At 51.1% G+C, this 26,493-nt stretch overlaps 1 protein-coding gene across 1 annotated transcript in view; it reads left to right on the forward strand.

Annotated features, from left to right (window-relative positions):
- Positions 1 to 26,493, forward strand: part of UNC13A (unc-13 homolog A) — a 63,053-nt gene that overhangs the window by 21,197 nt on the left and 15,363 nt on the right. The window contains exons 9-33 of the mRNA XM_032627163.1: positions 89 to 296; positions 6,532 to 7,071; positions 7,578 to 7,686; positions 9,481 to 9,527; positions 11,977 to 12,055; positions 12,214 to 12,219; positions 12,704 to 12,775; positions 13,049 to 13,268; positions 13,850 to 14,077; positions 14,985 to 15,126; positions 15,408 to 15,577; positions 16,543 to 16,658; positions 17,968 to 18,131; positions 18,501 to 18,651; positions 18,962 to 19,030; positions 19,351 to 19,440; positions 19,667 to 19,801; positions 21,363 to 21,496; positions 22,591 to 22,676; positions 22,870 to 22,996; positions 23,653 to 23,749; positions 24,129 to 24,272; positions 25,157 to 25,240; positions 25,819 to 25,896; positions 26,152 to 26,240. Coding sequence (XP_032483054.1) covers positions 89 to 296; positions 6,532 to 7,071; positions 7,578 to 7,686; positions 9,481 to 9,527; positions 11,977 to 12,055; positions 12,214 to 12,219; positions 12,704 to 12,775; positions 13,049 to 13,268; positions 13,850 to 14,077; positions 14,985 to 15,126; positions 15,408 to 15,577; positions 16,543 to 16,658; positions 17,968 to 18,131; positions 18,501 to 18,651; positions 18,962 to 19,030; positions 19,351 to 19,440; positions 19,667 to 19,801; positions 21,363 to 21,496; positions 22,591 to 22,676; positions 22,870 to 22,996; positions 23,653 to 23,749; positions 24,129 to 24,272; positions 25,157 to 25,240; positions 25,819 to 25,896; positions 26,152 to 26,240 — 3,385 coding nt within the window. The remainder of the gene's footprint in view (positions 1 to 88; positions 297 to 6,531; positions 7,072 to 7,577; positions 7,687 to 9,480; positions 9,528 to 11,976; positions 12,056 to 12,213; positions 12,220 to 12,703; positions 12,776 to 13,048; positions 13,269 to 13,849; positions 14,078 to 14,984; positions 15,127 to 15,407; positions 15,578 to 16,542; positions 16,659 to 17,967; positions 18,132 to 18,500; positions 18,652 to 18,961; positions 19,031 to 19,350; positions 19,441 to 19,666; positions 19,802 to 21,362; positions 21,497 to 22,590; positions 22,677 to 22,869; positions 22,997 to 23,652; positions 23,750 to 24,128; positions 24,273 to 25,156; positions 25,241 to 25,818; positions 25,897 to 26,151; positions 26,241 to 26,493) is intronic.

Here is a 26,493-nt window from a genome sequence, read left to right on the forward strand (position 1 = left end):
AGCAATCAGTGAAGACCCCCTAAATCCGAGAGACTGTGTTGGCCTCCATTGCGTGCTCTCTCTCTCCCTCCCCTCCTCTCTCTTCCAGATGATGACCCTGACAGTGCAGTGGATGATCGTGACAGTGACTACCGCAGCGAGACAAGCAACAGCATCCCGCCACCCTATTACACTACGTCCCAGCCCAATGCCTCGGTCCACCAATATTCTGTCCGACCACCACCCCTGGGTTCCCGGGAATCCTACAGTGACTCCATGCACAGTTATGAGGAGTTCTCTGAGCCGCGGGCCCTCAGGTAGTCACAGTGGAGTGAAGGATTCGTGTGTGTGTGTGTGTGTGTGTGTGTGTGTGTGTGTGTGTGTGTGTGGTGTGCCCACCTCTTATCTCCTGGAGGGGAGAGAGGAATAGGGGGTTGGAGGGAGCTGGGGGTGGAGGTCAGTGGGTTCTAGGAAAGCAGCATCCATACATTCTTATAGGCAGTAAAACCTTTTCTTTACCCAAAATCTTGCAAGAAAACTCTCCAAGCTTGATTAAAGGGGGTCTGCTTTGGCAGAAGAAAGAGACGGAAGTCAGGAAGGCCCTGAGAGGTTCCCCTGAAATAGGCGGGCTCTTTGGCACTCCACTTAAAAGCCCCTGGTCCCTTTGTACTCTCTAACTGTTCAGGGTAGGAGGTGAGAGGAGGAAGAGATGAGCGTTAATAGGGGTGGGAGCTGAGGCACAGTGATGTTGGAAAGACTCCCAGCAAGCAGCTGACTCGTGGTCCTGGAGTGGTCCTACCTAGCCCTCCTGGTGACCCCTGACTCTATGTTCCTGACCAGCAGGCATGGGCACAGTGACTTGGGAGCCGCCCCTGCTCAGTCCAGCCACCATCACTACTCTTTTCAAAGTAGACTGTCCCTAGACCTACCCCATAGGTGGGTCCCCTGGCTTTCAAGGGTGCAGTGTGCTGGTCCTTGAGCCTGTGAGACTGAAACTTGTGCCTGCTGCTGTCCCCCACCCCCGCCCCCTGCTCGCTGACCTGGTCGCCCCAGTCCTGGTTTCTTAACAGAACAATAGCAAACATGATATTAAACAGGTTGGATAGGGTGGTGCCTGAAAGTGCTACGTAGTGACTGTTAGATAAGCAGCGCAAATAATAGTATTCGGAGCTAACTATGTGCCCAGCTCTGGTCCAGCATCTTCCCTTCATCATCTCATTTCATTCTCTGGTTGGGAATATTATTGTTTCCATTTGACAGATAGGGAATCAAGGCACAGAGGGGTTAAGTCACTTGTCTGAGGTCACACAGCTGGTAAATCATCATAAGGACTAGTGTTAATGGTGAACCCACTGGGTGGAAAGCAGTGGCCTGGTGAATTTTTTTTTTTTTTTGATTGTTTTGATTTTTGGCCGTGCTGGGTCTTCGTTGCTGCACGTGGGCTTTCTCTAGTTGCAGCGAGTAGGTACGGGGGCTACTCTTCGTGGTGGTGCTCAGGCTTCTCACTGCGGTGCCTTCTCTTGTTGCAGAGCACAGGCTCTAGGCGCGCGGGCTTCAGCAGTAATTGTGGCTCATGGGCTCTAGAGCGCAGGCTCAGTAGTTGTGGCGCACGGGCTTAGTTGCTCCACGGCATGCGGGATCTTCCCCAACCAGGGATTGAACTCATGTCCTCTGCATTGGCAGGCAGATTCTTAACCACTGCGCCACCAGCGAAGCCCCACCTAGTGGATTTTTGGTCATGGGTCTTCTTGCTCCCCAAAGAATACATTTCCTCCATTAAAGGATGAGCAGGATGAAAATTTTCAGTGCTCTTTACTCCCTTGATGTTGAACCTATACTTCTATTAATATGACCCCCCAAGTCTCTTTAAGATATTAGGCTCAGTTCACACATACACCAGGGCCTCCTATTTGTGTGAAACCTTGATATACCAGAGTTGGAGGTTAACCCTATAACTCAGGTCCAGGATTAGGCTGGGGTGAGTGTGGTATGCTTGAAGTTGCCTCAAGTACAAAACTTAAGAAACTCAGTCCTCAAGATAAATAGCATATTAATGCAATATTTTTAAAACTAAAAATGGATGCCAAAAAATCCATGAAAAAAATATCACCAAAATGTTCCTTTGTAAGAGTAGACTTTCTTGTGTGTAAGTTGTACTTCAATGAAATTTCTAAAAATCCATGACTAGCAAAATATACAAATTTAAGTTAAAACACGATCTGACTCTGCAATTGCAGGGCTCAGCCTCACCTACCTCATTCTGATCCTGGTCCTGCTATATCTAGTCTATAAGCAAGAAAAATAATGATGGTTAATTGAGCGCTTACTATGTGCTAGATATTCTAATGAGTCCCAAATAATGTGCTTATTCTTTACACCAATCTTATGAGGTGAGAATTTACTTCTTCATCTCCCCACGGTTTTGTAGATAAGGAAAACGAGGCAGAGAGATTAAGTTACTTTCCTAAGGTCACACAGCTAGTAAGTGGCTGAGCTAGAATTTAAACCTTGTCAAGCAGGCTTCTGAGTCCACAGCCACAACGCCACACTGCCTCTCAGCCCTATAAAAAGGCACCTGGGAACCTGCAAAGTTAGCTTCCCAAGGTCCTACAGCTGGACAAAAGTGATGTTCCCTCTACATCATCAGCAAGGAGATTGTCCATTCTCTGTGTTCCCAGCAGCATCTCAGAATCACCCCCGTGTCACCCCACATTCAAAAATTCAGGGGCAAACTCGCTATTAAACACAGCTATCCAGGCTCCCGAATTGCAGGCCTCCTCCAATTCTTGACGAAGAGATGAATTACGCAAACGAGTGTTTGTATCTGGTTGAGATCTGGAGAAACCCTCAGAAGCGCTTTATTTCTAGTGCAGTAAGGAAAGACATTTAAAATGGTTTATCTTTGTGCCATCAAGGTAAATGAGCTTTCAGAGCTGTGCTGTTCAACATGGTAGCCCCATGTGGCATTTTAAAGTTAAATTTAAAATAATTAAAATAAATAAAATAAAATGTCAGTCCCTCCATCTTCCTGGACACTTTTCAAGTGCTCAATGTGGCTGGAGGCTACTATGTTAGATGACGAGGACAGAAAACATTTCCATTTGCTGTGGAGAGTTTGGGTAAAACACAATTTGAAGAAAACCTTCATAAGCTCCCTACTCAGTCTTTACCATCATCCAATATAATATTTTTTTGCAGGTATTTGAACAGCTTTTATTTTGAATTTTCCTATGTTTTGTATATACCATAGAAAGTTTGGATAGTTTATAGACGGAATGTTTTAGAAGGAACTTTTTTTAAAAGATTGAGCATTTTGGATGCAACTAGAGATTATCATATTAAGTGAAATAAGTCAGAAAGAGAAAGACAAATATCATATGATATTACTTATATGTGGAATCTAAAATATGACACAAATGAACTTATCTACGAAACAGAAACAGACTCGCAGACATAGAAAACAGACTTGTCGTTGCCAAGGGGGAGAGGGCTGGGGGAGGGATGGAGTGGGAGGTTGGGATTAGCAGCCGTAAACTTATGTATAGACTGGATAAACAAGGTCCTACCCTATAGCACAGAGAACTATATTCAATATCTCATGATAAACCGTAATGGAAAAGAATATTTTTAAAAAGAAGGTATAAGGACTTTCCTGGTGGTCCAGTGAGTGGTTAAGACTCCACGCTTCCAATGCAGGGGGGCACGGGTTTGATCCCTGGTCGGGGAGCTAAGACCTCTCATGCTGCATGGTGCGGCGAAAAGATAAATCAATAAGAAAGAAGAATATGTATACAGTATAACTGAATCACTTTGCTGTACAGCAGAAATGAACACAACATTGTAAATCAACTATACTTCAAAAAAAGAAAAAAAATTGAGCATTTAGTCTAGCCTCTTTATTTTTTAGGTCCAAGGAAATGAAATGCCATACTCAAGGTAAAACATTTAGTGGCATAGGGGGGAGTAGAATTAGTCTTACCCTGGATTTATTCTAGCATTCTTCATTCAACTCCTTTGTGCTTGCGCTATCCTGAAAGCAAAGAACTAGATCCCTTTCCATTTGTATTCATGACTTCCTTATTCAAACCATCTTCAGAAGCACTCCTGTCTCCCTAACAGTTTCTCCTACCATTTTTGCGACTGCTACAATTTGTAAAGCATCATTCATTTGCACATTCAAGGTGGCTCAGACTTAAGCAATTATTGGAACAAAGTTTCAATGCACTGGAAACAGTTGAAAGGAGAGTAAGACATCAAATATTAAGAAAATATTAACTCTTTTAGTAGATGGAAAAGTCTTCTCTCTCCGAGAAGAAAAGCAGAAGAGTGCCCATCTTACAGATAGGGAAACTGAGGCTTAAAAAGTGGGAGCGAGTTGCTTGAGTCTCAGAGCAGGATGTGCACAGAGCTGGTCCCAGATTGGCTCCCATCCTGTGTGCCTGGCCATGTCTTGTCCTTCTCTGGCTTTGGGTGTGTCTGTCTGTCCTGGGGGCAGTCTATTTATTGTAAGCATTCCCGGGATGGAATGGGGGAGTGGAAAAGGAGGAGAACTCTCCACTCTCACCATGAACAAGTCATACGGTGGGGAGGGGATGCAGAGGCAGAGTTCCCCTGAGAGTGACTCAAGCCACCATCCCAGGCCACCCTGGCCTTGCTGCCGAGTGCTGGATGATGCTGGGCCCCCAGAGGGACAGGCATTCCATCCCACAGGTCAGGATTTGACTGGAGAAAGGGACACAGCTGGACGCACTGGCAGGAGGGAAGGGCAGGGAGGGTTTCCTGGAGAAATGTGCCTGGGAGTCAACACTTGAAGGATAAATGAAGAGTCTTAGGAGAGGAATTCCAGGCAGAGAAGACAGCTCAGCTAAAGGCTGGAGAGGTGAACGGGGCCAGATCATGCAGGGAGGCCCTTGGTGGCTAACTCGAGGACATAGCATCCTGGGGAGGCATCTGGGGTCAGAGCTGTGTTGGACCCCAATGTCAGAGCTGTGGTAGGAGGAGTCTCGGGATCCACTGGGTCCCATGCCTGACCACTGGGGCAGTTTACGCGGCGCCCAGGGTCACAGATGGACACATCCAGGCCTGTGTGGAGATCCCAGTCCTAGGCTGCCCCCCTCACTTGGGACCCCAGAATGTGCTGGGGTGGACTTCTGGGGTATTCACCAGCAGAGGGAGTTTGGAGTCCTTTCCAGGCACGTGCTGATCCCCCATTCCAGATGTGTACAAGGACAGGCACTAAAAAGCAATCAACCATATACATAACTTAGCAAACAAGGACTAAAGGACTGTAGGAATCAAACCCCTGTTTGATTCCTACAGCATCCCAGGGCCTGGCCAGGGAAGAGGGTCCCAGTCACTGAGAGTGGAGAAAGTAAGACAAGGAACGCTGTTTATTGAATGACTGAATGAGTGGTTAGAAGGGGGATGAGAGGTGGCCCATGTGTCATGCTGTCTGCCCTCACGCAGAGACAGATATCTTCCTGGTAATGTGGAGTGTGATCCAGGGCGCATATAAGGACCATATAATGTGGGTGGGCGTGGGCTTGACCTGGCTGGAGGGTGGGGGAGACTCACTCAAAGAAGTGCTATTTCAGTGGGCACCAAAGGATTTTTCCAGATAAAGCAGGCAAGAAAGGATGTTCCTGGCAGAGAGCACAGAAAGTGCAAAGGCCCAGAGGTGGGCACAATTTAGGGTGCTGGAGAGACAGCGAGGATCGATGCTGATGTAGTTGGAGCAGGGGGAGAGAAGGGAGGATGGAAGGAGATGGGGATGGAGACGTTGGAGGATTTGGGCCACACAGGGGTGCAGAGCACAGCACAGAATTTTATTTCAAGGGAGGCGTGGTAGGGTTTGAAACAGGGGAGGTCCGTGTTTGGGTTTATGATTCCAATAAGCCCCTTTGTGGCTTCTGTGGAAAAAGGTCCAGGAGAGAAGTGGATGTTGGGTAGAGCAGCATCTAGTGGAGATGGCGGAGCCTGGACTAGGGTGGGGCCCAGGGTGCAAGGAAGTGGATGCACTGCACGTATGTTTACAAGGTGGAGCTGAAGGGACCCACCGCAGGATCAGCTGTGAGTGGAGGCAGGGAGGTCCCTGATGAACAGAAGGGGCTTGGCAGTGGGAGGAACAGGTTGAGGCAGAGGGTAGGGGGTACATCAAGAGACAGGGGCTACTATGTTTGTTTCAGGAGCGCTAGGTCTCCAAGGGGGCTGTGGCAGGGACACTGATTCGGGGTCCCAAACATGTGGGTGAAGGTTTTGCAGCCTCCACAGTGCATGGGTAGGAGTGGTGCACGGTAGGTCACGGATGATCACTAATGTCACTGATCTGGTTTTATTGCCTGCCCCCCAAGATGGTAAATGTCCCAAGAACAGGTGTTTTTGTCTTTTGTTCACGGCTGTGTCTCCCTGGCAACCAGAGGAGCTCCACCAATGCTGGGAATCCAGGGAATGACCAATCCAGGGAATGACTGGGTGATGGAACCTGTATGACCGGGGCTGGGATGGGCAGTGGATCTGTGCCCCAGCCCCTGAGTCTTTGGCCCGTTCCTGTAGCCCCACAGGCAGTAGCCGTTACGCATCCTCAGGGGAGCTGAGTCAGGGCAGTTCGCAGCTGAGCGAGGACTTTGACCCGGATGAACAGAGCCTACGGGGCTCTGAGCTGGAAGACGAGAGGGACCGGGACTCCTACCACTCCTGCCACAGCTCAGTCAGCTACCATAAGGATTCGCCACGCTGGGACCAGGATGAGGATGAGCTGGATGAGGAGCTGGACGAAGAGCTGGATGAGGACCTGGAGGACTTCTTGGAGGAGGAGGAGGAGCTGCCTGAGGACGAGGAAGAGCTAGAGGACGAGGAGGAGGTGCCGGATGACATCCAAGGCTACACTGAGCGCGAGGAGGTGGCTGTGGCCGAGCCCAAGGACTTCAAGCGTGTCAGCCTTCCACCCGCCACCCCCAAGAAGGAGGACAAGGCCCCAGCCGTGCCCACCGAGGTCCCCGACATAGCCAAGGTGGCCCCTGAGCCAGCCGCCCCTGAGGAGGCACCTGCAGCTGAGCAGGAGCCTCAGCCTGAGCCCCCCAAGGCTGAGGAGAGGTAACGGGAAGGCGTCGAGGGCCTGTCACAAGGTCACAGGGTCAGTGGTGCCATGATGGGGTCAGTGTAGACCTGGGGAATGGGGGGAGAGGTTGTCACAGGGTCCTGCGTTTATTGAAGGGATCGGGATGCATCTAGGAGGTCAGAAGTGGCTCAGTGGGGTCAGAGGGGGTCAAGCAGGGTCATGAAGGAGTCTTAGAGGTTGTGAGGGGCTGGAGGGTTTGCCAGGGTTGGAGAGGTCACAAAAGCATCAGAAGAGTCCTCGGATAGGGTTACAAAGTTGCAGAGGGGCCAGGAAGGTGGCAAAGGGACCCAGGAGACCTGAAGGTGTCAGAGACGTGATGGGCATGTGGGAAGGGGGGGGGTAGGATCACTGAGGCTGGTCAGAGGGGTCACAGGTGGGTCATTGTGTCTTCGAAGTGCCAGGGAGGCCATGGAGGGCCCAGCAACGCTCGGAGGGTGGAGGAAGTGCTGGCCTCGGAGCCTCATAAAACCCGTTGCCTCACTTTCAGGCCACGAGAAGATGAGGAAGGCCAACAGGGTCAGGACTCCATGTCTAGGGCCAAGGCCAACTGGCTGCGAGCCTTCAACAAAGTGCGACTGCAGCTGCAGGAGGTGAGTGAAAGCAGCAGTGGGCCCACCCCCAGCCTGGCCCTGCCCAGTGCCCCACCCACCCTCATTTCCCCACTCCTTCCATGGCCCAACCCACTCTGGTCCTTTCCCTGGCCCTGCCCACACTAGCCCATGCCACTCATGAGCCACCTGGCCACGCCCACTTTGCCACCCCACCCACCACCGTGCCTCCATACATCCTGGTTCTTCTATGGCTCCGCCCACTCCCACCTGTTCCCATCCGTGCCCAGCCTGGTCCTTCCTTAGCCCCACCCACTCTTTCCCTTGCTCCAGCCCCGCCATTCCTGGCCCAACCCCTGCCCAATCTGACTCCTCCCTGGCCCTACCCACGCTTGCCGACTCTCTCCTGCAACCAGCTGGCCCCACCAAGGTCTAGTCCAGCCTCCCCCAGGATAGCCTGGGATTTCTAAGTGGGGAAGAAGGAGAGGCGAACTGGAACCTAGAGCTGAAATGAAGCTGAGGTCATCGCTATGGCCAAGTTCAGTGGCCAGGTTCATGGATAGGGATAGAGGTTAGTGATAGGGTTATAGGGCAGGGTTAGGGCAGCAGTCAAAGATCAGAGTTCAGGGTCAGACTTGGTGATAGAGGAAGAAGTCAGTGCTTGGGCTCACAATGGGTGTCAGAGTTGGGGTTTGGGAAAGGTCTGAGATCTGGTCAGTATTGCAGAAGAAATTCGGTGAAAAATAGAATTAATGTCAGAGTCAGGATGACTGTTCAGATGGGCAGCAGGAATGAGGCCGTTCATTCATTCCTTCATTCACTCAACCTGCTCTGGGCTGGACACCAAGCAGTGTTATTATCCGGGGTGACCTTCCAAACTGGGGTGAGGCTGGCAGGAGGAGATCCTAAACAGACTTCCAAAGTCTTAGACCATCAATTATCAGAGCCACAAAAGTTTCAAATCAAATTTCTTATCAGCTGTACAGTAGAATTTTCTTTTACTATACAGTCTCATGGTTCTAGATTCAAACAGTAGAAGAAAATATACTGTGAAAAATCTATTGAATAACTTTCACTAAGTCAACAAATTAAATGAAAAAGACAACAACTACCCTTGTAATGGAACTAGCGATATGAGAAGAAAAATAAACGTGAGTAGGATCTCTGGGTTTCATAGAGGGGGCATAAAACTAATCCAAGGCAATCAGGAAGACTCACTGGAGGAGGTGACACTTAAAGTGAAGTGATATCCAAAATACTTAAACAATATTTCAGAAGAAGGTGTCAGATCCTTCTCCCTGTCCCTCCCACCACCATGCCACCCTTTAGTTGCATGGTAGGGGGTGTTGACTCTGGGTCCACACTGAGACCTGAATGACAGATGGAGGCTGGTCGGGTGCAGAAGGTGGGAGAGCATATATACAGGTGGCACCGCTTGGGCAAAGGTCCTGGGGCATGAGATCAGATAATCAGGTGAGGCAGGGGGAGTTTAGTGAGTGATAGGATCTCATGAGTATTGAGCCAGCCCCTAAGAATCGCAGGACTGTAGAGCACGAGCTCTTGTTCGAGATGATGCTAACAAATCCCCAATTTTGACAGACAAGGAGACTAAAGTTCACTGAGGTTGGTGTCAGAGAGTATCTCCTTTCTTCTCATTTTACAGATGGACAAACTGAGGCCCAGAAAAAGCCAGTGGGCTCCCTAAGGACACACAGTGAGGACTAGGACCCAGGCCTCCTGTCTCCCAACACAAAGGGGAGACAGTTGTGGGTGTGGTACATGTGCTGCCCTGGGAAGGGGCAGCCACACTGACCTTATCCATTTTCTGTCCTGCAGGCCCGGGGAGAAGGAGAGATGTCCAAATCCCTGTGGTTCAAAGGCGGGTGAGTATCAGATCTTGGGGGTGAGGGAGAGGAAGTTTTGAACCCAGAGCCTGAGGCTGGTTTGCACCATAACCTCAGCCCAGCCAGGGCAGAGAGAGGTTCCATTTAGACAGGGAACAGATTGCACATGAGTGAAATAATGTAGCCACTGTAATAAGGCGCTCATGGCCAGAAGGAGCCAAAGATAGTGACACATTGAATCCTCACCACAAACCCATGGGGGGCCCACTACCCCTATTTTACAGATGGAGAAACAGTCCAGAGAGGCCTTGCTCAAGCCACTCATATAATTCAAGAACATTTCCCCCTAGAGACAAACGTAAGGTAAAGAAGAAACCCATTTCCTGCACAATACATCTGCAACCCTGGAGTGAATTTTTTGCTTTGATTCTGCTTTTACAGTTCTCAGATTATTGCTACAGTTGCTGGCTGTTTCATAACGATAGTTGTTGGTCTTACATGGAGCATTTGTCATATCTAATTTCTTAAGTTATTGCTTTTCCAGGGTGTTTTTTCAGCACTTGTGTAGTGAGGTGAGAGGATGCAAAAGATATTTGTAAATTACACTAAGGTTTTAAATAACAGCTGGAGAGTGACTGCCTTCCCTTGTACATCCTTTTCAAACAGAGGCAAGGACACAGGAGCTGTGACTCCCAGACGGGCAAGTGTCCCGTGTGGGGAGCCCTGGAAGTGGGGTCTGAGATGGGGGCTCCTGTGTGCATGATTTATACAGGAAGCCTGTGAGGGCTTCCCTCGTGGTGCAGTGGTTAAGAATCCGCCTGCCAATGTAGGGGACACGGGTTCAAGCCCTGGTCCAGGAAGATCCCACAGGCCGCGGAGCAACTAAGCCCATGCGCCACAACCACTGCAACCCACGTGCCTAGAGCCCATGCTCCACAACAAGAGAAGCCACCACAATGAGAAGCCCGCGGACCACAACAAAGAGTAGCCCCCGCTCGCCGCAACTAGAGAAAGCCCGTGAGCAGCAACGAAGACCCAATGCAGCCAAAAATAAATAAATAAACTTATAGGGCTTCCCTGGTGGCGCAGTGGTTGAGAATCTGCCTGCTAATGCAGGGGACACGGGCTCGAGCCCTGGTCTGGGAGGACCCCACATGCCTCAGAGCAACTTGGCCCGTGAGCCACAACTACTAAGCCTGCGCGTCTGGAGCCTGTGCTCCGCAACAAGAGAGGCCACGATAGTGAGAGGCCCGTGCACCGCGATGAAGAGTGGCCCCCGCTTGCCGCAACTAGAGAAAGCCCTCGCACAGAAACGAAGATCCAACACAGCAAAAATAAATTATTTAATTAATAAACTCCTACCCCCAACATCACAAATAAATAAATAAATAAATAAACTTATAAAAAAGAAAAGCCTGTGAGGCAGGCGGGACCAGGTAGGAGAAACAGCCAAGCAGAGACGTAGTTCAGGAGTCACCAAGCCTCTGCCTGATCCTACAGGGAGTGCTGGAGCATGAATAACACCCCAGGGCTTATCAGAGTCACTGGCTGCCAGGCATCACTCTCATTGGCCAATGAGAACTTTCCGGAGAGGAGCCACACCTGAACCCTCTCTGGGAACACCTGCACCTCTCAGTAAAGTAGATTTGGACAGACCACCGCCGCATCTGCCACAGCCCTCCTTCTGATTAGCCAGCTACAGCAAAGCTGCCAAGAGGCAACAGCACAAATACAATTTCCAGTTCCCTCTTTCTCATGGGCTTTGAAATCACTTCTTCCAGGATAGACTTTAAATATACGCAAATATTTCCAATTTTGAGCATAAAGAAAGATTTTGTTGATATTTTATCATATTATTTAGATTTGCCTTAATTCAAATTTTCATTAAACGTGGGCAACTGTATCATCTCCCCATTTCTCAGATGAGGAAGTTGAGGCCCAGTGTCTTCATTTCTTAGAGCTGCCATAACAAACTACCACAAACGGAGGGCTTAAAACAACAAAAATGTATCTTCTAGCAGTTCTTGGAGGCCAGAATTCCAACACCAAGGTGTCGGCAGGGCCACACTCCCTCTGACTTCTGTAGGAGAGAATCCTTCCTAGACTTTCTAGCTTCTGGTAGTTGCTGGCAATCCTTGGTATTCCTTGGATTGTAAACGAGTCACTCCAATCTCTGCCTCTACTATCACACCACTGTCTTCTCCCTGTGTGTCTCTCTTCTTATAAAGACACCACTCATACTGGATTAGGAGCCCATCCTACTCTAGTATGAGCTTGTCTTAACTAATTACATCTGCAGTGACTCTATTTCCAAATAAGGTCACATTCTGAGGTACTGGGGGTTAGGACTTCAATGTATCTTTTCGGGGGACACAATTCAACTCTTAATACCTGGGGAGATCAGGTGTCCTGCCCAGGCCTCAGGAGATGTCTGCTGGAGGAAGGGGAACTTCCCTGGGCCCTTGACGTCCCTGGGTGTGTCTTGCAGCCCTGGCGGTGGTCTCATCATCATCGACAGCATGCCAGACATCCGCAAGAGGAAGCCTATCCCACTCGTGAGCGACCTGGTGAGTGCCTGTGCCCTCCCCTGCCCGAGCAGAGCAGCCCTGCCACAAGCAGTGCTCAACCTGTACAAACTGCCCATGGCAGAACTGGGGACTGGCAAGGCATTCTCTGGGACTAATGTGATCTAACTTCTACCCTGCGTGCTGCGTGGACGCTTCAGGCCATGGTGAGTGATGGCAACCCAGGCCCTTGAATCTCCTCCCGAGACCCCTGACCCCGACTGGGATCTTCCAAGTGGTCCCCATCCCATGGGTTCTGGGGAGGGGACCTTGCCACGTCCAACAGTTCATGGGTCGGGAAGAGAGCAGGTGACTCCCCACCTTGGTTCGTGGCCTGGCTGGTGGTTTTGCTCTGTGGCTGTTGACCATGGCCAAGTGCAGTTCCCCAGTCTGGTCCATGGTGGTGGGGAATGGGTGAGTCAGAGGTGTGGGGCCGCTCCCTTTCCAGGGTCTCTTCTAACCTGGAGCCTCTGTCATCTCCCAATTCTTTTCTGGTTCTGCTCCCGCTGCTGTGACCTGTTTCCTATTTGTGGCTGTGGCTTGAATCCGTGGCTGGCGGCCCCAAACCATGGCTGGGGATTCTGCTCGCGGTGACAACCCCCCGGGTGCCAATCGACCCCTCTGACTCCCTTGGTGACTTCCCTATTCCAGTCTCTGGTGCAGTCCAGAAAAGCAGGCATCACCTCGGCCTTGGCATCCAGCACTTTGAACAACGAAGAGCTGGTGCGTGGGGCACCTCCCCTCCCCATCTTGGAGGGTGGGCGGGGCTGGGAGGGCTCCTGGAGGAAAGGAAGCGGGTGGGGCAGAGACAGGCACTCCTCGCTTTCCAGAATTCCGACAACGCAGCCGCCAGCGAGCACAGTCTGTGCACGAGAACCCGTGGATTCCGACAGTGTGGGGCGGGGGACGGGGCGGAGGGGTGGGATGAGGGCGGGGCAAGCCAGTGACCCCAGGTTAAGGCTTTACGCCCACGTCGCATGCCCTCCCTCCCCGCAGAAAAACCACGTTTACAAGAAGACCTTGCAAGCCTTAATCTACCCCATCTCGTGCACGACGCCGCACAACTTCGAGGTGTGGACGGCCACCACACCCACCTATTGCTACGAGTGTGAGGGGCTATTGTGGGGCATCGCGCGGCAGGGTATGCGCTGTACCGAGTGCGGTGTCAAGTGCCACGAGAAGTGCCAGGACCTGCTCAACGCAGACTGTCTGCAGCGTGAGTGCCTTGCTTCCGCTGGAGCGGAGACGGAGGGGCAGGACTGTTACTGGTTAGGGGGAGGGGCTCTGGCGAGGAGGAGGGGGCGGGACAGGGGGCGGGGCCGTGGGACGGGATGGGAGGGACAGGAGGGGAAAGGAGAAGTGAGAGTGGTCCTAGAGGGGTGGGGCGGGACTCAGGGAGGAGCTAAACTGTTCAAGGGGAGGGCTTAATGGGAGGCAGCGGTTTCCACGGAGAAAAATAGGGTTAGGGTTAGGGTTAGTTCAGAGGCGAGAGGGGGCTCAAGTTGGGGAGAGGAGTCCGCGGAGGGGAGGGGCTTGGAGAGGGGAGGGTGTCGGAGGGGAAGGGGACTCACGCGGACTGGAGGGGCTAAGACAGGGGTGGGAACTTTAGGGGGAAAGGCCTGGTTGGGGGAGGATTCAGAGAGCAGGTAGGAGCTCTGGCAGCTCTAGCTTTGGGGGGATGATTCACCTGAACCCCGTGTCCGTGACAGTAGATGAGGAAGCCCTGGAGTGGGAATGAGGGTTCTCGCTCCTGGGAGGGAGTGCTCTGTGTACAGTGACGGCTGTCTTTGTGCGCAGGGGCGGCGGAGAAGAGCTCCAAGCACGGGGCGGAGGACCGGACGCAGAACATCATCATGGTGCTCAAGGACCGCATGAAGATCCGGGAGCGCAACAAGCCCGAGATCTTCGAGCTCATCCAGGAGATCTTCGCGGTGACCAAGACCGCGCACACGCAGCAGATGAAGGCCGTCAAGCAGAGCGTGCTGGATGGAACGTCCAAGTGGTCGGCCAAGATCAGCATCACCGGTGAGGCCGCGGGGGGGAGGGGGAGGGACGGCCACGGGGGTCCCTTCTTCTCGGACCCCTGTGCTCCCTCCCACGCCCCTTCCTTCCCTTTGCTGCCCGTATTTGAGCGTCCCCCTGACTTTCTCATGTCGGTGTATATACGTTTGTGCCCACAGCCTGGGCATATATGCCTCCAAACGTGTTGCACGAAACTATCTGGGTGCATCTCGCTTGGTAGCCCCCAGAACCAGACTTCAAGAACAGGAGTTGAGGGCACACAGTTTATGTGGGAAGTGAACCCAGGAAGCCCCCAGGGGTATTGGGAAGTGAGACCAGGAGGGAATAAGCCACCGAGCAGGCGAAGCAGTGGACACCTAGGACCACTGGGGGACATTATTGACCTCTCAGGGCTGAGAGGTCCTTCCCAGGGGTGGGGGCCTTGTGGTGTTTATCCATTCCTCATCGTCATTGGGATTTCCCTGAAAACAGACTCCAAGATGAGGATTTCAGGGCAGATGGGTATCCAGGAGGTGGTCCCAGGGAGTGCCAGTGGGAGGTGGAGACATGAGTTTGAGAGCCGGGACGTAAAGAGCCCTGCGGAGGATGCCAATGAGTAGGTCATACTGTGGGCAACTGGGGGCTCAACCCTGCTGGGGACCTTAGGGGGACATTGTAGAGCACACACCCGAGTGTCCCACCCCAGGGGTGACCCTGGGGCACCTTCATATTCTTCATTGGATGAGGGTTCCCTGGATGTTAACTCTAGCAAGCCGAGCATGCCCAGTGGGTGTGTCCATGGGCTCCTGTGGCCAGAACAAAGCCCTCAGTTCTTGTCACAGGTGTTCCCTGTGGAGCCTGTGACAGTGTCTGTCCTTGGCATGCCTTGCTCCTTGAGCCCACATTTATATTTGTTTTGTGTGTCTTCCAGTGGTCTGTGCCCAGGGCTTGCAGGCAAAGGACAAGACAGGATCCAGTGACCCCTACGTCACCGTCCAGGTCGGGAAGACCAAGAAACGGACAAAAACCATCTATGGAAACCTGAACCCCGTGTGGGAGGAGAACTTCCACTTGTAAGTGTCTGGCTGGGCCCCCAGCCCCCTATATGGAGCTCCCTGTTGGAGCAGCTGAAGGGTGGGCTTCAAGACACCTGCCCTGGGATTTCCCTGGTGGTCCAGTGGTTAAGACTAAGTGCTCCCAATGCAGGGGGCCCGGGTTCCATCCCTGGTCAGGGAACTAGATCCCGCATGTGACTCTAAAGATCCCACACGCAGCAAAGAAGATCCTGCGTGCCGCAACCCGGCACAGACCAAAAAAAAAGCCCCCTGCCCCAACCTCCTCTTTCCCCCTGCAGTGAATGTCACAACTCCTCGGACCGAATCAAGGTGCGTGTCTGGGATGAGGACGATGACATCAAATCTCGCGTGAAGCAGCGGTTCAAGAGGGAATCCGATGACTTCCTGGGGCAGACGATCATCGAGGTGCGGACACTCAGTGGCGAGATGGACGTGTGGTACAACCTGGGTGAGCAAGGGTGGGGTTCTGCAGGGGAGAGGGGAGGGGGTCCCGGGGAACCAACCAAAGTGGGGAGCCCAGCTGGAGGGGAAAGACAGTGTCAGCAGGAGTTAATCTAGGAGCCCAGTCTAACAGAGGAGGCAGAGTCTTGAGCCCAGTCTGATGGGGGCAAGAAGGAGCAGGCTGAGACGGTGAGCAGAACCCAGGACCCTCTTATTTCGGTGTGGGAGAGTGAGGGAGGGACAGACTCTCCGTATCTCATTCTGACGGGGAAGGCAGGAAGCAAGGCCTGAGGATCCTAGTGTAAGGAGAGAGGCACAGACCCAGGAATCTAACCTAAGAAAGGAGATTGAACTTTGAGAATCCAGTCTAAGGGAAGAGGTAGAGTTTGGGCTTCCTAATCTGAGAGGGGGAGCTACAGACCCAAGAGCCCTGTCTAAGGATGATGAGTAGGATCTGTGAGCCCAGTCTGAGGGCAGAGGAAGAACCCAGTCTGAGAGGGGTGAGCAGAGTCTAGGAACTTCTTAGTTTGGTTAGAGGACATCTAGATATCCTATTCTGATGGGGGAAGCAGGAAGCAAGACCTGGGGATCCTAGTCTGAGGAAAGAGGCACAGACCCGGGAATCCTGTCGAAGAAGACGGGTAGACTCCGGGGACCTTGATCTGATGGGGGAGGCAGAGTCTGGGAGCACAGCCTGGGGAAGAAGCAAGGCTCCTAGTCTAAAGAGGGAGATGCAGACCAAGGAAATTAATCTGAGTGAGGAAGGAAGATCTGGGATCCTAGTGAGGTGGGAGAGACAGGGCCTAAGAATTCTAGTCTAATGGGGGAGACACAAGTCTAGCAAGCCAATCTGAGGAGAAACACCTAGGCCTTAATTCAGGGAGTCTGACCGGGCTGCAGTTACGCATATGTTAAAATAGTCCAGGGCTATATTGGGAAGTTCTGACACTGCCATCCCTTTCCGCCCTGCAGACAAGCGGACTGACAAATCTGCTGTGTCGGGTGCCATCCGGCTCCACATCAGTGTGGAGATCAAAGGCGAGGAGAAGGTGGCCCCCTACCACGTCCAGTATACCTGTTTGCACGAGGTGAGGCCCACTGCTCCACCCTGCATCTGAAGTTCACCTTCGTCTCCCACGTTACCTCCACTCACCCTTCCTGCCTGCCCTACCTCCTCCTTCCTCTTTCTGACCACACCATTCACATTCCCCTGGGCCTCTGAGACTGTCCCCTATGCCATTTCTCTGTGCTCAGAAAACTCCTCCCCGTCAGTCAACGTCCAGCTTCAGGGCCCCCTCCTCTAGAAGCCCTCCGTGACCGCCAGGCAGACTCTCACTACAGAGATCCAGGTCTTCCAACTGTCCCAGCCCTGAACACTCAGGGTTAGGTTTTTGTGTGCCTGGGTTTGTCTCCTCCAGCTGCCTAGGGGTTCCTGGAGAGAACTCAGTATGTTGAATGAATAAATGATTGGATGAATGAGTACTGAGTGAATAAAAGAATGGGTGGAAAGATGAAAGGATGGGTGGATAGATGTGTGCTTGATCTACTGGAAGTATAGATGAGTTGGATGCGTGAATTGGGGGTCGTTGGGTAGGTGGATGGGTGAATAGATGGATGGACAGATAGACGAAGGATGGAAGGATGGATGGATGGATAAATTGATGGGTGGATGGATAGGTGATGGATGGATGGTTGAATGGGTTGATAAGTTAGATGGACAGATTAAGCTGCGGGTAGTAGATGAGATAGATGGGCATGTAGTTGAATTACTAGACAGAAGGATGAGTGGACAGGTGAATTTGGGGGTAGTTGGTGTGGTGGGTAGGTAGGTTGGTGGATAGATGGATGGATGGATGGAAGAAAGGGTGGGTGGATGGATGTATGGTTGAACCATCCACAGATGTATGGCTGGGAGAATTTTGGAGTAGTTGAATAGGTGGATGGATGAGAAGATGCATGGACAGATGGATGATGGATGGGTGGATTGATGGTTGATTGGGTAGAAGGATGAATTATTGGATGGACAGGTGAAGTTGCGGGTAAATGTATGGGATGGATGGATGTGTGGTTGAATTACTGAAAGAATGGATAAAGTGAACGGGTGGATTTTTGGGTAGTTGGATTGATGGGTAAGGGAGTAGATGGTTAGAGGGATGGGTGGGTGGATGGACAGATGGACGGATGGATGGGCGTGTAGTTGAACTATTGGGAGGATGGATGAGGGATAGCTGAAATTTGGGGTACTTGGATGGATGGATGGGTGGTGGACGGCTGAAAGGGTAGATGAATGAATTAATGAATAAACAGATGGATGATATAAGCTGCCCTATACTTGGGATCTCTGACCCCCGGTGTCCCTTTGCACTCTCTATGACACCTTCTCCCTTGTGGTGGCAGAACCTGTTCCACTTCGTGACAGACGTGCAGAACAACGGGGTCGTGAAGATCCCAGATGCCAAGGGTGACGACGCCTGGAAGGTTTACTATGATGAGACAGCCCAGGAGATTGTGGACGAGTTTGCCATGCGCTATGGCGTCGAGTCCATCTACCAAGCCATGACGTAAGGCTGCAGGCTGTGGTGGACATGAGGATGAGGTGCAGGAAACTGGGGGGAGGGGTGGTTACCAAGTGGACACTGGCAGATCTGGGGTGGGAGGGATTCTTGGGAGGAGGGGCCAGGGAGGAAGTGAGTGTGGTGGGGGTTATGTAATTTCCCTGGAGGTTAGACAAGTGCCATTGCTGGGGGCCAGAGTGACAAGGATGAGAGCTGGAGATAAGAGGCAGAGATAGGGCAATTCAGAGAGGAGACAAACTCAGAGGACAGAATCAAGAAGAGGAAAAGGGGACAGTTTGGGGGTTGTGAGGGCTGTCTTAGAGGCATTCTGGGGGCTGGACACCAGACCCAGTGCTTCCCATTCCCTCCTACCAGCCACTTTGCCTGCCTCTCCTCCAAGTACATGTGTCCTGGGGTGCCTGCCGTCATGAGCACCCTGCTTGCCAACATCAACGCCTATTACGCGCACACCACCGCCTCCACCAACGTGTCTGCCTCTGACCGCTTCGCAGCCTCCAACTTTGGGGTCAGTCCCAGGGGCAGGGGCCTGGAGATGAGGGAGAGCTTGACCCTGTGCTGGTCACACCTCGTGTGATTTCCAGATCCCCAATCTGGACCTGACTTGCTGTGTGACACTGCACCAGTCACTTCCCCTCTCTGAGCCTCATTTTACCCCTCTGTTGAATGGATGTTATGAGGGGTCAGTTCAACGACGGATGGGGTACACTTAACGTATAGCAACCACTTAGCCAATGTGGCGGCCACCTTTAGCTGCTACACTTGATCCCCAAGTCCCTGCTTTCATCCAACCTTCTCCTCCTCCTCTGCCTCCTCAGAAAGAACGCTTTGTGAAGCTCTTGGACCAGCTGCATAACTCCTTGCGGATTGACCTCTCCATGTATCGGGTGAGAAGAGCATGCATGATGATTTGCTCACCCCATGCATGTGTGTGCCTGGAGGGGACAGCTGCCAGCAGGCGTGCACATGGGAGGACCCATCTTAACATGTAGAATGTGTTCCTCTGACACATGTACACATATGTGGGCAGCACCTGCCCAAAAAGATTGGTGCATCCAAGCAGACACCCCAAGTTACTTCAAGGTGTTCTCAGTGACCCCTAACACACCTCCTGAAACTTGGAGGCTCTTGTGTCTCCCGTAAAACGCTGTCTCCCATCATCCCCTGGCCTTCTTCCATAACCCCACCTCTCTTCTCCCTTCCATAGAATAACTTCCCAGCCAGCAGCCCAGAGAGACTCCAGGACCTCAAATCCACGGTGGATCTTCTCACCAGCATCACCTTCTTTCGGATGAAGGTTGGAAAGGGGACCCAGTTCCATTAGCTCTCCAAGGAGTATACTCCAGGACTGTTAGCTCCTAAATGAGTAACATTTCTCCTGGAAAGCAGTGCCCTTTCTCAGTGACCCTCTGCTTTCACATTGCTACAACATTTCCTTAAAACCAGCTCTACTTGTAGTCACTTCCTGGGTACCTCCTGTCCCAACTGTGTACACCCATATCCATCTCACTTCCTCTTGCCAGGTGCAAGAACTGCAGAGCCCACCCCGAGCCAGCCAGGTGGTGAAGGACTGTGTGAAAGCCTGCCTCAACTCCACTTACGAATACATCTTCAACAATTGTCATGAACTCTACAGTCGAGAGTACCAGACTGACCCGGTGAGGACCCCAGATGAGGCAAAAGGGACTAGGGGATTCCAAACCAGACCCTGGTCCAAGTCCCAGATCTGCCCCTTCCCAAGCGATTTAACCATTCTGGGCCTCAGTATCTCCCCCTGTAAAATGGGGTCATAAACCCACATCTCAGGATTAAGGAGGAGATTCAATGAGATACAAGCTTCACATGAAACAGTTAAGTGCTTAGCACCTGGTACACAGTAGGAGCTCAATAAATTTGGTTTTAGTTAAACTTAGTTGAGTCCGGCATAATACAATGTGCCTAGAATAGAGTCCCAGTTCAATAAATATTGAGTTGAATTGAATTTCTTCAGTTCAGTCTTGAACTCAATTTATTTGAGATCTTTCCACACGTTGTTTACACATATAATGTCCCAGGATTGTCAGTAAGGTTTCCAGGAGCTTATACTCTATTAGGAAAGAAAAATGTATAAATTGGGAATTTACAATCTGGGGTGATTAGCACTGGATGGAGGAATTGCAAGAGGCTGTGGGAGCTGAGCCCCTTCCTCAGCTTGGGCTTCAGATAGGAGATAACACATAAGCTGAACTCAGTTCAATTTTATTTCATTCTGTTCATTTACATTCAGTTGAGTTGAAATCGAATCGCTCTTAACTGGGTTGAGATGAAGTAGATTAAACTGGGCTGGGTTTAGTTCAACTATGATCAGTTTAGATCTGTTTATTTCTGTTTGCTTGACTTAAGTTAATATTGCTCTAGGCTAATCAGTGAGCATCACTGAGTTGGACTGAGTTGACTTTAACTGAGTAAAAATGTATTCATCTCCATTCGGTTTACTTGAATTGAAATTGTTCTTGACTGGGTTGAGTTGGCTTCAGTTAGGATGAGCTAGGTTGTTGGATTAGGTACCGTTGAGTTCAACTGAGCTTGGTTGAACTGGACTTATTTCAGTTGAGTCTAACTATTTTCATTTCCATTGATTGACTAAAGCTGGATTGAGGTGGCCTGAGTATGTTAGGTTGAGATAAGTAGGTGGAGTTGGATTGGGTTGACTTGGGTTGAGTTGAATTAGATTACGTTGGGTTGGGTTGAGTTCAAGGTGATTTATTTCCCTTATTTTGATTTAGATTGATCTTGATCTTGAACAAGTTGATTAGGTTCAATCCAATTGGGTTCGTTTGAGTTTAATTCAATCCAGTTAAGTTTGATTCCACTAATTCAGTGTAATTGGCCCAGTTCCACTGAATTAACTCTGAAAACTGCCATCTGTTAAGCTAAGTGGTCCCGATTTGCATTCATTTCAGTTCTGTTTGGTTTAGCGGGCTTGAGTTTGTTCAACTAAATTCAGTTCCATTCAGTTTTATGAGTTGGGCCTAATTAAGCTTCGTTGAGCTGTGTGGACATGAGCTCTGTTGGGGCCAGTTTATGTGAGTTTAGTTCCTTTTCACGCAGACCTCACACCTGAAACTTACATATGTCAATGGGGCCCTTCCTCACTAACCTCCTGGCCCTCAATAATGAAATGTCTGAGCTCCCCACCCCTGGATCCTTTGTGGCCAACATCCCCACTGTTCTTTCCAGGCCAAGAAGGGGGAAGTTCCCCCAGAGGAGCAGGGCCCCAGCATCAAGAACCTCGACTTCTGGTCCAAGCTGATCACTCTCATAGTGTCCATCATTGAGGAAGACAAGAATTCCTACACTCCCTGCCTCAACCAGTGAGTTCTATGTCTGTGCAGTTAGTTATCTGGAGGTCGTCGTGAATGTGTCACAGTTTTGTGTCTTGTGTGTAAAGGCGATCGTATCTAATTACATATGAAACGTTGTGTATGTGGGGGCAGTTGTGGGTGTGGTTGTGCATGGATGAAATATGGCATAATTGGCAAACAAACAAAACTGTGTGCGTGTACACAGTCATTGGTCTAATCAGACAGGTATTTTGTATGTGTTGATTTGTGTAACTTGCTCATATGTATGTAATTTTATATGGGTCTGTAGGTTCGTAAATAACAATAGATCGTGTTGTTCAAGTATTTACTGTGTTAGATACTCTACTAAATGTTTTGCGTGTACATCACACTATCTCTTACATGTGTGTATATAATTTTGTGTATAGTTGTGGTTTATGGATTTAATTGTTATTTGTGTACAGTTGTGGAATGTACTTTAATGTGCAATGTGTGTGAATGTGTGCACAGTTTTGGTTTGTGGCTTTACACGTCTGTAGAATTTTCGCCTGTGTTAGCCGAATGAGCTATTGTGTTTTACTGCTCCCTGAGGTGAGCGCTAGAAAGGCTCCTGTCTCTGGGGTGCCAGCGTCTCTTGGTTACTTAGATATCGAGTTAAGATGAGGGATTTTGGATGGATGGACCAAATGATGGATGCATGAATGGGAGATGTATGGATGAATAGATGGATGGATGGATGGACAGGTGGATGGATGGATGGATGGATGAATAAGTGGATGGATGGATGGATAGATCGGTGGAAGGATGGGTGGGTGGATAAAGGAATGAATGCAGGGATGGATGGAGAGATGGACAGATGGGTGAATAGACAGATGGGTGGGTGAATGGATAGGTAGATAGATGGATGAATGGGTTAATGAGTGAATGGAGGGATGGGTAGGTGGAGGCTCAGAGAGAAGCAGGGCCCCAGTGCAGAGTCACTCAGCAAGTCAGTAGCTATGAATGAACTTGAATCCAGACCCCTTGTCCGTCCCGCACTACCCTCTGGGGCTGGCAAGGCCAAAGCATCCTGTACCATCTGGCTTATGTCTGCCAAGGTTTCATACTTTCATGGCCTTCACCAGGTTTCCCCAGGAACTGAACGTGGGTAAAATCAGCGCTGAAGTGATGTGGAATCTGTTTGCCCAGGATATGAAGTATGCAATGGAGGGTGAGTCCTCCCACCCCCGTATCTCCCAGCCTGGCTACAGCAGGTAGCTGTGCCTCAGTGTCCCTTCTAAGGCTGTGAGTGCCCTGGACCCTCATACCTGAGGTCAGACATCAGTGATGGCCAGAGTGGGCACTACCAAGACAGAGAGTGGCAGACCCTCCCGGCTAAGCTGCCCCCTTGCTTCTCCCACCAGAGCACGATAAGCATCGCCTATGCAAGAGTGCTGATTACATGAACCTCCACTTCAAGGTCAAATGGCTCTACAATGAGTATGTGACAGAGCTTCCTGCCTTTAAGGACCGAGTACCTGAGTATCCTGCGTAAGTCCTGTGCCCTGAACCCAAGCCAGAACTGTAGCGCTGACAGCTAGACTGAGGTCCAGGGTGGGAGGGTTGACCTCCTCAGAGTTCCCTGGGCATCAGGGGCACAGGTGGGGTACAAACCCAGTGTTCTCCATTCTCAGTCATTGGACTATGGACAGTTAATGATCACATGTATCAGGAACCGTGCTGAGCAGTCCCACTTGTCTTTTCTCATTTAATCCTTTCACCAATTCTACGAGATGGGAGTGTTGTCATTCCCACTTTGTGGATCAGGAAACAGGATAAAATGCTGAAGGATTTGCCCAAGGTGATGTCTAATTAGTGACGGAGCCGGGATTCGAACTCGGGATGTCTGACTCTCGGGCTTTGTTGGAGAGTGGGACGATGATCACCACTGACCAAGGACCTACTGTGTGCTGTATCAGGACGTCAGAGAATAAACCCACTTGCCCAGGGGCAGTTTATCAACCAGGATTTCCACATGTCTGGGCCTTGCTCTGACAATAGTCACGCCCTTCATTTCAAGGATGAAACAGCCAAGGCCTCGTGCAGGAGGGGAGCTGGGAAGCGGCCACCCAGGCCATAGCGTGATTTTGAGCAGAGGGTTAGGGGGACAGGAGACGGCAGGGCCGCATCCTGTCTCTCCATTCCAGGTGGTTTGAGCCCTTCGTCATCCAGTGGCTGGACGAGAATGAGGAAGTGTCCCGGGATTTCTTGCACGGAGCCCTGGAGCGAGACAAGAAGGATGGGGTAAGAAAGCTGATCCACCACCAAGGTCCCAGTCTGCTCACAGCGACCTCACTACTTCTGGGGTCCATTGGGATCCAATCTGGGGGCAAAAAATGCCCTTGGGATGAGGCCAGTCTCTGAAAGGTGCCAGCCATGTTTGTCTTGTTCACAGTGTTGACGGTCTTTTGTTCATCCAACAAACGAATGATGGTTTATCAAGCCCGACCCCTGCCCGCTGTGTACACCTCTAAGTCTTGGCTCTAAGTTCACCTTGCACACTGTCCATCCCATTATCATCCCAGGGCATTCTGGATCTCTCTGTGGAGAGCAAGAGGGTTGGGCTCTGGGAACTGTCTGGCTCTGACCTCTCTCCTCCCTCCTGTCCTCCCTCCCAATGCAGTTCCAACAGACTTCAGAACATGCCCTGTTCTCTTGCTCCGTGGTGGATGTCTTCTCCCAGCTCAATCAGAGCTTTGAGATCATCAAGAAACTTGAGTGTCCTGACCCCCAGATCGTGGGGCACTACATGAGGCGCTTTGCCAAGGTTCGGGAGTGGGGATGGGGTCCAGGTGGGGGATGGAATAGGATCAAAGTTGGGGTTGGAGTTGAGGTTAGGATTGAGGTCAGAGTCAGGGTTGATACTGAGGTTGGGACTGAGTCAATCCTGGGTCAAGGTTGGGGTTGGTGCTATCACTGGTGTTCAGGTAGGGGTTGAGGTCAGTGCTGGAGTTGGTCATGCCATAGTGATTGGAATTGTGGTTGAAGTTTGAGGGTGGGATTTGAGGTTGAGGTTTGGGTTGAGGATAGGGCTGGTGATATCATTGGGATTGGAGTTGAAGTTGGGATCAGGGTTTGGGCTGAGGTTGAGTTTGAGGTTGGGATTGAGGTCAGGGTTGTGGTTGAATTTGGAGCTGGGGTCAGGCTTAGAGATGGGGTTGAGGTTGGGGTTAGTTTTAGGGTTACTATTAGGACTGAGATTCAATTGGGCATTGAGGTTGGAGTGAATGTTAGGATTTATGGAGAACGTGGGTGGGTGTTGGGGCGAGTTTGAAGGTTGGGACCATTGGCCTGGGGTTGAGGTTCAGATGGGTTGACTTTAACCTGGGGTGAAGTTGAGGATTGCAGATAGGAATTGGGATTCCATTTGGGACTGAGTTATGCTTGTGTTTGGGGCTGGGTTAATGTGATTGTTGGTTGCTCTTGAACCCAGCTTAAAAAAGAGCTGGGTCTATGTAAAATAATCATCTTCAGCTAGTGGTGTCTCCCGTTGGCCATGATGGTCATCCTGGATGGAGAATTCACCCAGCCCCAGTGGTCCATCTTAGGTGCTAGTAGGAGTTTGGGTTCATCCCTGATCTCACTAGTGGCTCTTGATGGGCCCATCCAAGCCCAGCCCCTTGTCTCACCCACCCTCTGTGTCCCCCCCAGACCATCAGTAATGTGCTCCTCCAGTATGCGGACATCATCTCCAAGGACTTCGCCTCCTACTGCTCGAAGGAGAAGGAGAAAGTGGTGACCTGCAGGGATCCCTGTCCTGTTTCCTCCTAACCCCATTCCATACCCCCAGAGGTCCATCCTTCCCTGGGCTCTGATACCTGTGTCTGCATGTGTGTCCAACTGTGTGTGTCTTTGTGTCGGACTATGTGAGTCTTGGCGGTATCTGGAGGCGAGGGGATGTGCCTTCATGCCATTGTCTGGTTGTTGTGAATGAAGCCTTCAGTGTGTATGCTTCGGGGTATAAGCTCAAAACTTTGAGCCTACAAAGTTTTGAGCCCATGTAGGAGAATACTGCTATGTGACAAGAACTCCCCTTCCTGCTACTCCCAGAGGTCCAGCCCCTCTCCTGGACCCACCAGGTTCAGCCCACCCTGGGGGAGTCCTCCTTCCCCCTGTTGGTCCCCAGAGACACCCCCACCCAACACTCCCAGAAATCTGATCCCAAATGCTGTCTTCCATTCTCAGATGACCCTATGGGACCCCAGCTTCCTCCAGACCCAGACCTGGAACCATCTGAGGTCCCTGGCCGCGTGGGGGAGGGGAGGCTCTGGGGCGAGGTCCTGAGCACTGACTCCGTTCTGTCCCATCCCCAGCCCTGCATCCTCATGAATAACACTCAGCAGCTGCGAGTTCAGCTAGAGAAGATGTTCGAAGCCATGGGAGGAAAGGAGGTGAGGCAGGGCCCCCGTGCGGCCATCATCATCCCCGCGTCCCTGCAGGCCCCAGAGCTTGTACCTGATGAATTCCACTTCAGCTACTCCGTCAAACCCAAACAAGCGGCTTAACTGTCTGGACCTCAGTTTCCTCTCCAGCCCCTTGGTATCCCTTTCCCTGGATTGGATCCCTTTCCCTGGGTTGGATGGGAAAATGCCCCATCCGTGTGGATGCCCTATAAACCTGACCTGATGTCCCTTCTCCCTCCTCAGCTGGATGCTGAGGCCAGTGACATCTTGAAGGAGCTACAGGTGAAACTCAACAACGTCTTAGATGAGCTCAGCCGGGTGTTTGCTACCAGGTGGGGGCATCTCCAGGGCTGGGAGCAGAAGGGAGGGGACAGCTCTCAGACCTCTGAGCCTGCGGCATCTGGAGACTCAGCAGATGTAGTGGCGAAGATCTCAGGCTAGGAGTTAGATGAAGTTGAATTCAATGCAGGCTTCACTGCTTACTAGCTGTGTGGCCTTGGGTGAGTTGCTTAACCTCTCTGAATCTTAGTTTACCCATCTGTAAAGTGGAGATGATGATAACAATAGTGCCTGAGTAGGACCGTG

Source organism: Phocoena sinus, chromosome 3, assembly GCF_008692025.1.
Source record: "Phocoena sinus isolate mPhoSin1 chromosome 3, mPhoSin1.pri, whole genome shotgun sequence".
NCBI lineage: Eukaryota > Metazoa > Chordata > Mammalia > Artiodactyla > Phocoenidae > Phocoena > Phocoena sinus.